This window comes from Paramisgurnus dabryanus, chromosome 1 (genome assembly GCF_030506205.2).
Source record: "Paramisgurnus dabryanus chromosome 1, PD_genome_1.1, whole genome shotgun sequence".
Classification (NCBI taxonomy): domain Eukaryota; kingdom Metazoa; phylum Chordata; class Actinopteri; order Cypriniformes; family Cobitidae; genus Paramisgurnus; species Paramisgurnus dabryanus.
Window position 1 is genome coordinate 58687744 of NC_133337.1, and position 12720 is coordinate 58700463.

At 36.8% G+C, this 12720-nt stretch overlaps 1 protein-coding gene and 1 long non-coding RNA gene across 3 annotated transcripts in view; one reads left to right on the forward strand and one right to left on the reverse strand.

Moving 5' to 3' along the window:
* Positions 1-12720, reverse strand: part of plxdc1 (plexin domain containing 1) — a 51008-nt gene that overhangs the window by 7285 nt on the left and 31003 nt on the right. For both annotated transcript variants that reach the window (XM_065242635.2, XM_065242636.2), the window contains exons 8-10: positions 5524-5619; positions 5289-5370; positions 5119-5179 (exon numbers count right to left, since the gene is read on the reverse strand). In XM_065242635.2, the coding sequence (XP_065098707.1) occupies positions 5119-5179; positions 5289-5370; positions 5524-5619 (239 nt within the window). The remainder of the gene's footprint in view (positions 1-5118; positions 5180-5288; positions 5371-5523; positions 5620-12720) is intronic.
* LOC135720489 (uncharacterized) lies at positions 1165-3481 on the forward strand. Its single transcript, XR_010521290.2, has 3 exons — positions 1165-1596; positions 2299-2405; positions 2483-3481. It is a non-coding gene; the product is annotated as an uncharacterized lncRNA (long non-coding RNA).

Consider the following 12720-nt stretch of genomic DNA (forward strand, 5'->3'; position numbering starts at 1 on the left):
CGTGTAATGAACATGAAGGAGATTTGAAGCACATTTATAACACCTTTTATTAATTGTTATTTGTTCAATTATGTCATTTTTAATGCAAAGATGACATTTTGTTTGAGATGTCTTTGTTATGAAAACTTGACATAAACCAGTACATCATAACTTGTCATAAATCTGTCATAAACATGACATAGCAGAATAATTTTCAAACTTAAAGGTTACATAGAATGATTGAACGGGGTATTTATCCTTGTTCTGTGATGTGACATGTAGACAAGATTTTTTGTTTGGGTCTGTAATGCTTTAGAAGCTTCCTAAAAACCTCTCTCAGATAGCTCTATTAGGGTGGGGGATTTTAAACAAGTGGTTTTGCACCTATTTGGCTCCCCCTACTGGCTTAACTTGCAATCTCATTACTGATTGGCTGACTTTGCTGCCACTCAAAAAATGTAGCCAATTATTTTAAAGTGGAGGGGCAGTTAGATGCCTGTGATGTCATAAGCATCAGTTTTTCAGATTGGGCCATTTTCTGGCTGACATTTCTAAAAGAGGAATTTCTATGAGACTGAGATGTTTAGCATGTCTAGCACTTTTTGTATGTTCGTGAATGTGGGTAGACTACCATTATTCAACAAAGCCAAGGTAAAAATGGTTTTTCATTCTCTGTCCCCTTTAACTCTTTCACCGCCATTGACGAGATATCTCGTCAATTAAGAGAAAACGCTTCCCCGCCAATGACGAGATTTTCCGTCTTTCCGCAATACCGCTATTACCCACCAGGTGTCGTCCTTCCGCAACTTTTTAAACCTGGAAGTATTGCCCTATGGCAAGCGGCTGCATGTCCGTGTCTGTTTTAAAGATCGCTCTGAATGGGATCTCTATGAAAAGTCCGTCACAAAAATGGAATTATCTCTGCTTTTTGCTCAAAATGTGGTGTTTTTGCAGAAACCTACCCATATTCAAAAGCTGATTACAAAAGAACCACTGAAGGTAGGAAGAAACGTTTTTTTTTGTTTGAAAGCAGAGGGTCTTTTCCTATCATTTGGTATATTGTATGTTTATATATTTAAAAAAGAACATTTTCTGGAAGGCATTAAACTTTGGTGAAAATCATGAAAAACGCTGGCGCTGGCTGGCAACTTTTTTTTAAAAACGCTGGCGGTGAAAGAGTTAAGAAACTACCTAGCTTTATGAGTTAACATTACATTAAACTGTCATTGAAATGTCATTAAGTGTTAATACTCTTTCAAATAGTTTTATAATATCATGAATATTATTCTTGACCTCAACTAGAGTTGTACAAATTGATATTGTCGTTAAAATGTCAATAAGTGTTAATACTATGTCAAATAATTTTAAATACCTTAACAAAATTCAACAGACACGTCAAAGAGTATACTTAACTTTACACTCTAAAAACCGTTGGGTTATTTGTTTTACCCAATAGGTGGGTTAAACGTATTGGGTTGTTCTGTTGGGTTATTCCTAGCTTGTATTGGGTTATTTCCATAACAACCCAGAGAGTTGGGTTAAAATCGGGCTCACGTCACGCATTTTGAATTTCAACGGTTGACCGGTGCCACTGCTGAGTGCGGACAGACACGAGAGGTACGTTTTAAAATATATATCTCTGTGTAATGTTTTATTTTGCTACAAAGTGTCTTTAAGCTCTAACACACAGTAAACTATCAGTCACGTTTAAATAAGTGTACAAAAACGCTGTTGTCTAGTTTTTGTCCGTTACACCTGTTCCATTCATTAACTGTTATCGATGCCAAACGCGTTTTTAAGCAATCATAAACGTAGAGAGACATTGCAATTTATTTTAATACTAAACAGCACCAACAGCATGGTCCCTTACAAAAATGAATCATTTCTTCTTTTAGTAGTATAACGTTAGTTTCATGGCGTATTGATTGCCATATTGCTTTAACCATGCTTTCTGTAACAGACAATGTTGTTTTGTTTAAAGTGTAGTAAAAACCGTTTTTTAACTTTTGTAAGGGATGCAACCGGCTGTTTTTTGCTCCAAATATTTTTTTAGCCGGTCTGTGTTATAGACACAGAGCTGTAATATAAATGTGATTCTGAATGTAAATGTCTTAAGAAATGACTCGATGGCATTTTATTGTCGTCTTACTTCAGTATAATCCCTGATAAAGCGCTGCACGTCTACTACTGTATACTGTAACCCCGGTAACGGTTGAATTTGCAATTCAGCGCCATCTACTGTCAAAGTAGAGTATTTATTCAGCGTGCCAGATGTGTTTGCTTTGAGATTTAATTAATTATTATTTTCTTTAAATGTAGACATTCTTGGAGATGTTGCATTAAAAACCTTACAAAATGGCCAGCAAGATGGTTCAGCCTTCCTACAGTACCAAGAGCCAAAGCAAACATTTATTAATTTGCAACCTGTAAGTATCATTTATGACACTTGTTTTTTTAACCTGTTTATGTGTGCATATTTACATTGTGAAAATTCTGTCTTCAGGTCAGAAAACAAACATAATTCAGTATTTGGAGGAGGAGGTATGACGAAGACCCCATGTTCTGCTATGGGATGAATTTGACTAATCACAAGCCTTTGTTATCGTGGGGAGGCATGGCCCTGGAGCAAGACCAGCAGTTGACATGTGCTTTAATATTTTTTTTACATTTTATACAGAGTATCCCAAGCCTTTCACTACTGTTAAGTAGTTTCTGTAACACACAATACATTTTGTACCATGTGATGTTTCATGAACACACTGTCACCTGCTTAAAGGGACAGTTCCCCCAAAAATGAAAATTGTCATAATTTTCTTCCTCTCCTGTCGTTACAAACCTGTACACATTTTTTTGTTCTGATGACCACAAAGGAAGATATTTTGAGTAATGTTTGAAACCAAACAGATCATGAGCCCCATTGACTGTCATAGTAGGAAAAAAGAATACTATGAAAATGAATGGGGCTCATGATCGGTTTTATTTTTTAAACATTCTTTGAAATATACCTTTGTGGTTATCAAAGTAAAGACTTATATACAGGTTTATAACAACATGAGAGGGAGAAAATGATGACAAAATGTGTGAACTATGCTTTTAAGCAGTTTTTAGTTGGATAAGATTGAGTAGATTTGTTTTGTTCTTATGTTTTTGTTTATTTATGTATTTATATATGTATGTATGTGTGTATGTATTTATGCTTCTATACATGTATGTATTTATACATTTAAATGCAGGTGCAAATGACTAAATGAAATTAAAGCATTATAAATGTATTTGTAAGTTTTGAATTATTTATTTATAAAGCAAATAATAGTAATAAATAATAATAATAATAATGGGGTTAAAACAGCATTGCAAAAATAACCCAACAAATTGGTTATTTCATAACCCAACTAATTGGGTAAAACTTTCTACCCAATGCATTGGGTTAAAATAACCCAACAATGGGTCGGTGCTATAGTAACCCACCATTGGGTTATTTATTGGGTTATTTTTAACCCAACTGTTTTTAGTGAGTATGTACAGTATGTGCACAAATGCACAAAGAGGGTTCTGAAATTTTTTGACATAGAAGAAGAAACTAACAAAACAATTTCATTCATTTAATGTAATTAACTGTTTTCCAATGAAATGGCCCAAGACTTCATGGCTTAACCCATTATTGTGCTGTTTTAATTTAATTTTAGGTGAATTGGTTTCCAAATGCAATAAAATATAATTTTATAAATTTTTATTATTATTATTATTGGATGATTGATTTTATTTCTTAAACACCTGGAAGAACCATAAAAAACATTAGGAACTGAAGAATATTCATGATGCCGTTATAAAACTATTAGAGATATTCGAGTATTAATGCTTAATGACACTTTAATGACAAATTATTTTGTACCTCTGTAGTTGAGGTCAAGAAAAATAATCATGAGGCTGTTATAAAACTTTAACAAATTCAATTTATATCACTGGTAAAAAGTCGTCAGTTATATTGTCTTGGTAATGTCAAGTTGTCTTAGCAAAGACATCTCAAACAATGTCATTTTTGGATTAAAAATGACATAATTGGACAAATGACAATTAATAACCAATTAATAAAGTCATAAACGTGCATAAAATCTCCTTCATGATGAAGGTGTCATGTCAGTCTTATGAACACCCCTTCAAGTGTTACGGAAACTTAAAATAAACCAAAAATATTGAAGACTTTCTCTACATTAACCGTGCCTGTGAAACCCAGCTAAATAAATTTAAAATAAATGTGTGATTTACTGTTTTCTTTATAAAATCATCCTACATAATGTAAATAACCTTTATATTTTAATATTGACTGAATACATGACAAAAATTGAAATCCATCCAAATTTTGATACTCTTAATCTCATAATTAGATTATGAGACATTAGCCTGGATTGGGCACACTTACCCAATTTATGAAAAAACTGAAGACAAAACATTATTTACTAATTTTAAACTCTGTGTATGTTTTGATAATCATTCTGAATCTGATCTCTAACAAAATTCCTTCAAAAAATACCATTACTTCCTCTTAAAAAAAGTATTTTTAAAGAAAAATATTAATATTTGAGAGTTTATAAGCAGAGAAAGAATATAGATAGTATGATTTTTTTTCCCTGTTTTGTTTGTTTGTTTATTGTTTGTTTGAAAGCAGAGGGTCTGTTATTTCATTTGATATATTTGTATGTTTATATACTTTTAGGAGAACATTTTCATGGAAGGCATTTTGTAAAACTTTTGTTAAAATCACAACAAATGCTGGCGGGCAATGAGTTAATAAAGTCAATGTCAAAGATATCAAGGTTATATTTTTACATAATGTTCTTTACATTATGGGTTAACATCAAAACAGTAAATCACAAAAATGACTTTTTTGTCATTGGCTTGGTTTTTAGAGACTGGGTCACATATTTTACCCAACCACAGGCTAAAAACAACCCAAACCTTTTTTGTGTGCAAATTGCAAATCATGACTTCAGTGACATAAGCCTATTGGTCAAGTCTATTGGATTCACCTCAAAAATGTTATCCATGTGGAAAGTCTCTGTTTTGTTTTTCACCTGAAGTCTATTTTACTTTAGACAGCAGTAATATATTTGTGCATATCTGGTGATTGATTCTCCATACCTCTTCAGAACAACTATAATCCAGCCATTCCTGCCTGTATCTGTCTATTCCATCTGAGCACCTGAGAGATTGCACACATACATACATACAGATACAGATGTCAGAAGAGGCCAAACACCTATTGTACTTAGCTGATAATCTGTAGAAACACTCAGTTAAAATGCTTCTACCTTTGTAGAGTATTGCACCACCCGCAGCCTGACGTTAGGTTGGACTGGAGACAGTGTTCGCAGGTGGTGTACTGGAGGCAGGCTAGAGACAGATATGCCAGCATAAAACAGGATATAACGTCTAATGTCAGGGCGCAAATCTTCATCTATAAGTGGTCAAATTCATGAATATTAGGTTTCAAGGTGAGAAATTTTCTGACTGATGCAGAGGAGAACCAGCAGTTGGTTTACTCACTGGGTAAAGGGCTGAACTCGAATGCTGAGCTATTGACAATCTTTGCTGTGTCAATTTCCACCCGATGGTATTCATAAATGGTCTTCCGTCTAGCATCTGTTGATTATATCCCATAAAATTATCGGTCAAAACATGTACCAGTACCATAAAGAAAAACAATTCACCAAAAAAGCTATTTCATTTGCACACCCTCATGTCATGCCAAGCCTGTATGCTGTGTTTTTTTTGGGGGGGGGAGGGTACACAACTGCACATGGTCTAGATATCAAGTTACAGTTACATTGGATTTTATCCAAAGTGCATTTCATCTACAGCAGTGGTGAGGCTACATAAGGTACAGCTGGCCCACCCAGTCAGAAGAAAGACAAAATATTTTGTGAAAAGGCAGAAGAAATCACGCATACATGATAATAATCTCTTTAATAATAATCACTCAAGTATGCATAATTCAGAAATATATTAATATAGAAACTTTATCATTTGCATGTGTTTCTAAACCTTGCAAATGTTAACATTCAAGCGATTTTAATCTAGTTGAGCGCAAGAAGATGTTAAAATGAGCTGTTTTCTGTGTGCACAGACACGCACATATTTAAATGGACGCACACTCACGCACACACCTGGAGACGCGCGTTTAAAAAAGCACGCAAACACAGAATCTTTCTGCGCTTGACAGGACACATACACACATGGTCTTTGTAAATATTCTCATAAAAACAGTCAGTTATGTCTTAAAGTGAATGCAAACAGTTTAAAAAAGAAATCAGATGTGTGCCAGAATATGGATCTGTGCTTTATGTGGCAGTTCCCTAAAAAAATCTGCATTATGTTAATCAAACAACAAAAGACAAAAGGAAAATCACTTAGCTTTAAAAAGATTAGTAATATTTAATTTATAGAATTATTTTATTCTATTTCTGTACCTAAATACTACTGTTAAACTTTACTTTATTTGTAACTGTGTTTTTTTCTATTTTTATAATTTCTTGATTTGTTTTTATTTTATATGTTCCCACCCTGATTTTTATGGAAGGTTTTTTTGGTCTTTTTTAAATTAATTAATTAAATTATAAAATAATAAATTAAATTATAAAATAATTAATTAAATTATAAAATAAAAAATAAAATCGCAAAATATGTCCCAAATTTGAAAATGAAATGCTAAAATAAAAATTTAAACATTATATTAAATTATTTAATTTTCATTTTTAACGTGATGAAGCATCATTCCGGCCAAATTGAAAAATTAAATTAAATTGATGATTTGACATTTCATTTTCAATATAATCTTGAGTCAAGACTGACAATATTAAAATAAAAAGGCAAGCTTGAAAAGGAATCTGTAAATATTTTTTTTAAAGGGCTTTTTATTCATGCCCAAGCAATAATAGGGACAAAATTTAAATGTAAAGTTCAGTTTTAATTTTATGTTCTGTTTAAATTATTTGTTTTCTTTTTCGTTTTCATTTTCATTTTCATTTTCAACTTGTATGCAAATTCAATGTTAATCAATGGGTGGCGTTTACTTGCTTAAAAAAAAGGGGGATTGGCTGAAGCAGCGTTGCCAACTCAGCGACTGTGTTGCTAAAATAGCGACTTTATTGCTACATCTAGCGACTTTTAGGCCCATTTAGACAAACTTAGCGAATGTTTGGATGAATGTTAGCTTCACATCTGTACAGATAGGGTACTGTGTCGCTTGTACTGGCCCACGAGTGCCGGGTGGCGCTGTCCCGGTGAAATGTGCGTCTGGTGTCTCTGTGCATGGAGCTGGGCAGTGTAGGAGCTGACGCGTGGATGGGATTCGCGTACATTGTTTACATTTCAAAGGAGGAACAAACAATAAAAAGTGGCTGGTCCGCTGTTATATATGTGCGTATTTTCACACATCTGGTCCGGTGAGGCGTCCGTTTAACGAGCTGATACACCGACCAGTCACTTACTTTTAAATGAACATTATCTGTTTATTTAGCCTATGTGTTGTCTGTACAAGTATCAGAACTTGCGTCCTCTGTGAAATGCGAGTCTCTCGGAGTCTTCTGTGTACACTGCACTGGACACAACATACAGTTCTTCTGACCATAGCTGAAGCGTGGAAGACGAGCTACGCACATAAGGGCTGTGACGATATCACAGTAATTCTGCATCACTGCTGTAATAAGATGCCACATCATGCCAGCTGCGGTGATGTCACGGCCGCAACCTTATAAAGCGCGTCATGCCCAAGTGCTCTGATTTCTTGAACTGTACCAACTCACTCCCTGGTTTTAAACCCCTGCGCGAATAACAACATCTCTGCAAGAAAATGTCAGAGCCATGCCCATGAAATTTCATGTGCAAGGAGTCCGAGCCACGCGCATATTAAGCTTTCTCATTCAAGGAGAAGCAGGCACTTACTGGTGATGATAATGATAGCATAATAATAATTTAAAACTATAATGGGCAAACATGACAACTATCGTTATGAAGGCAGGAGCGCGTATACTGACAGCACAACTCGTTATTTGGTTGAATGCTGTGCTTATATCTGGAGCTACTGTAAGCGAATTTCTGAAAGCAATGATTGGAGTATCCATAAGTTTTGCGCAGTTATTTACGTAATGATGCAATTGTCGATTTCGTTTTGTATCCACTTTGAGAAAATCTAATTAAACATACTAACAATAATAACATTAAATAATATTTATTTTCTATATCTTTTGAGTTTAATATCAATTATTGAACAGTTTTTGTCATTGTTTGTAACCCATTTTTTGTACAATAAATTATTAAAAGTTGCAACATGTTTGGAGAAGTGTGTTTCTATTCACGGAGAGTTTACCGAAAATGAATGTCTAAAGAAATAGGAATCAGGTTTTGCACAACTCATCAGAAACAATCTTAAACTCTGCATGTTCTTTCTGCAGGTTTTCAGGTTGTTATTCTAATGTATTGTATAAAATGGGTTATAAACGATGACATAAAAGGTCTATAAATCATTGTATATTCAAAAGATATAAAAAACAAAAGTTAACATATAGAAATACATATTATTTCACATTGTTATTGCTAATATAATTAGTTGTTTTAATAATATGGGGTGGGTTGTTGTGCTAACAGTCTAACCGCGTGATTCTGTTGCTTCTTCACCACGGTAAAATAAAATCCCGTACGGTCACAGCCCTACTCACAAATCAGCGTTACAAATGAGGACCACAAAGGCTGAAGGTCTGCTCTGCCAGTGTGCCCGCTGCAAAAGTAAGTGACTGGTCACTCATGTCCATTTTCATGAAATGCATACAAATAACACGCAGTGTGATTATAGTGCTATATATACGCAAATTTTGCGAGCATATGATACTCCAGTCCTTAACGGATTTTGGCATAATTATGTATTGCACGATAATCACACTGTGTATGCATTTGATGAGAATGGCTGACGCCTCACCGGATCAGATGTGTGAAAATACGTACATATATAACAGCGGACCAGCCACTTTTTATTGTTTGTTCCTCCTTTCAAATGTAAACAATGAACGCGAATCTCATCCACGCGTCAGCTCCTACACTGCCCAGCTTCATGCACAAAGACACCAGACGCACATTTCACCGGGACAGCGCCATCCGGCACTCGTTGGCCAGTACAAGCGACACAGTAGCCTATCTGTACAGATGTGAAGCTAAGATTCATCCAAACATTCGCTAAGTTTGTCTAAATGGGCCTAAAAGTCGCTAGATGTAGCAATAAAGTCCCTATTTTAGCAACACAGTCGCTGAGTTGGCAACGCAGCGTTAGCCAATCCCCTTTTTTGAGCAAGTAAATAAACGCCACCCACTGATTAACATTAAATTTGCATACAAGTTGAAAATGAAAATGAAAACGAAAAAGAAAATGAAAACAAATAATTTAAAAAGAACATATAATTAAAATTGAACTTTACATTTTAATTTTGTCCCAATTATTGCTTGGGTATGAATAAAAACCCTTTTAAAAATGTTTTTACAGATTCCTTTTCAAGCTTGACTTTTTATTTTAATATTGTCAGTCTTGACTCAAGATTATATTGAAAATGAAATGTCAAATCATCAATTTAATTTTCTTTTTTAATTTGGCCGGAATGATGCTTCATAATATTAAAAATGAAAATGAAATAATTTAATATAATGTTTTAATTTTTATTTTAGCATTTAATTTTCAAATTTGGGACATTTTTTGCGATTTTATTTTTTATTTTATAATTTAATTCATTATTTTATAATTTAATTAATTAATTTAAAAAAGACCAAAAAAACCTTCCATAGATTTTTGCTGAACCGAAAATTATTCAATCAAAAAAATGTAATGTAAACCATTACTTTATTGTACAATTATGTAATTCGAGAGTCCGCCCTGCGAACTTCATTGTAATATTTTGTTTGTTATACAGTGAGGAAAATAAGTTTTTGAACACCCTGTTATTTTGCAATTTCTCCCACTAAGAAATCATGGAGGGGTCTGAAATTGTCATCGTAGGTGCATGTCCCCTGTGAGAGACATAATCTAAAAAAAATCCAGAAATCACAATGTTTGATTTTTTTATTATTTATTTGTATGATATAGCTGCAAATAAGTATTTGAACACCTGTCTATCAGCTAAAATTCTGACCCTGAAAGACCTGTTAGTCTGCCTTTAAAATGTCCACCTCCACTCCATTTATTATCCTAAATTGGATGCACCTGTTTGAGGTCGTTAGCTGCCTAAAGACACCTGTCCACCCCATACAATCAGTAAGAATCCAACTAATAACATGGGCAAAACCAAATAGCTGTCCAAAGACACTAGAGACAAAATTGTACACCTCCACAAGGCTGGAAAGGGCTATGGGGAAGTTGCCAAGTAGCTTGGTGAAAACAGGTCCACTGTTGGAGCAATCATTAGAAAATGGAAAAAGCTAAACATTACTGTCAATCTCCCTCGTACTGGGGCTCCATGCAAGATCTTACCTCGTGGGGTCTCAAATGATCCTAAGAAAGGTGCGAAATCAGCCCAGAACTACACGGGAGGAGCTGGTCAATGACCTGAAAAGAGCTGGGACTACCATTTCCAAGGTTACTGTTGGTAATACACTAAGACGTCATGGTTTGAAATCATGCTTGGCACGGAAGGTTCCCCTGCTTAAACCAGCACATGTCCAGGCCCGTCTTAAGTTTGCCAATGACCATTTGGATGATCCAGAGGAGTCATGCGAGAAAGTCATGTGGCCAGATGAGACCAAAATAGAACTTTTTGGTCATAATTCCACTAAAATTTTGGGGAACAACCTCCTTCCCTCAGTTAGAGCATTGAAGATGAGTCGAGGCTGGGTCTTCCAACATGACAATGACCCGAAGCACACAGCCAGGATAACCAAGGAGTGGCTCTGTAAGAATCATATCAAGGTCTCCAGACCTAAACCCAATAGAGAATATTTGGAGCGAGCTCAAACTCCGTGGTTTTTCAGCGACAGGCCAGAAACCTGACTGATCTAGAGAAGATCTGTGTGGAGGAGTGGGGCAAAATCCCTCCTGCAGTGTTTGCAAACCTGGTGAAAAACTACAGGAAACGTTTGACCTCTGTAATTGCAAACAAAGGCTACTGAACCAAATATTAACATTGGTTTTCTCAGGTGTTCAAATACTTATTTGCAGCTGCAGCTTATACAAATAAATAGTTTTGAAAAATCATATGTCACAAGGTGACGATCTCTTGGGCGGAACCAAAAGTCGGGAAACTTTGGTTCCGCCCGGATGTTTCCGCCCAGACCGAAGAACGGAAACACCGGACATCCGGCAGATTCGCGGAGGCTGTAATCAGCCGATTGGGCACAGCTGTGCCTAGTTGAAGAGATCGCTGGGCAATTGGATGACTGAAGTACAGAGAGGAGTATATAAAGCACAGTTAGATCACAGTTCGGGAGTTCGGGCACGAGAGGGGGATTGACACGGGGAGAGCTCCTCTGCTTAGGGCAGGAGAGGTAACTACGTACCTTTTGAAGAGCCCGCAGGCTCTGTTGATCCGGGCTGCGCTTGAAGCGCGCGGAAAGAAGACAGGAGTTGCCTGGGGTGAAAGAAAGGCGATACGTGAGTGGAGAAAAGGAGCACCCCGAAGAGAGCATTGTGCTGTCAAGCCTGTGCTTAGTGTGTGCTGGGAAACGGAGCTGTGCTCATTTTTGGACGTGGTGGCTATCTGTGTTTCTCTCTCTCTCTCTCGTTTCAGTCTTTATTGTGGACCTGCTGGAGTGAACAGGAAAGTCCTATGGGTAAGAAGGAACTTTGTTCTAACCAATACTGAAGGAGTAAAGCAGGAAGAGATATTGACCGTCTGGTACAACGTAAATAAAGGCTATCCGCCGTGAGTATACCCTTTCTGTGTGGAGTAACTGGCAAAAATTAACTTGTGTAGCCATTGGAAACCTCCAGGAAAAGGAGGGCGGCCCTACCCCTACAAGAGTGTGGTGGGCGAGCCGTTAGAAGTACACATTCAAACAGCCGCCGCAACGAGACTTATTGTGGTCGTATTTCCCATCGCCTTATCGTAGCCCAAGCGCAGTGGAGGACACCGGGCGCTTCCCTTGTTGTGGTGCACTTATAGTGTGGTGAGTGAGACTGTGTAATAAATCTTTTCACGTTGGAGTGGTGCTGTGTATTTGCTGTGGGTTGCTGTGTGTCTTGTAGACGAAGCCCCGCATCATCCATTTTCTTCCACTGGGCAGAAGACGGAGAGGCCAACGACCTCAGAAACTACTGTTACTATTTGTAGTGTGCTGTTTGGAGTACGAAGGGACGCAGACTAAGAGCTGCCCGTGACCGTGAGTAAATATTGGAAATATTCGTGGTGTAAATTTACCTGTGTCTGTTTTGTCGCAGAGTCAGAGGCGAAAGGGTCCGCCGCCCCCGCGGTCTCTACAAAGGGGCGCCCCTGTCCAGGATTCGATCGGCCCACGGGCATTGGAGATAGGGCAGCGCTCGACCCGGTGAGGTGGTGTGTGACCTTCGCCCCTCTGCTGACTTACAGAGAAGAACCATACTTACCCAGAAAGCTGTAAACAGCGGAGCCGGTGAGAAATACTCGAAGTCTCAGTAACAGTGTCTTTGTGTCCTAGCGGGCACCTGTGGAGAGAGAGCAGAACGAGAGTGAATAATCGAAGAACAAACTGTGAACGTGATACCTACCCAGAAAGCTGTAAACAGCAGAGGAG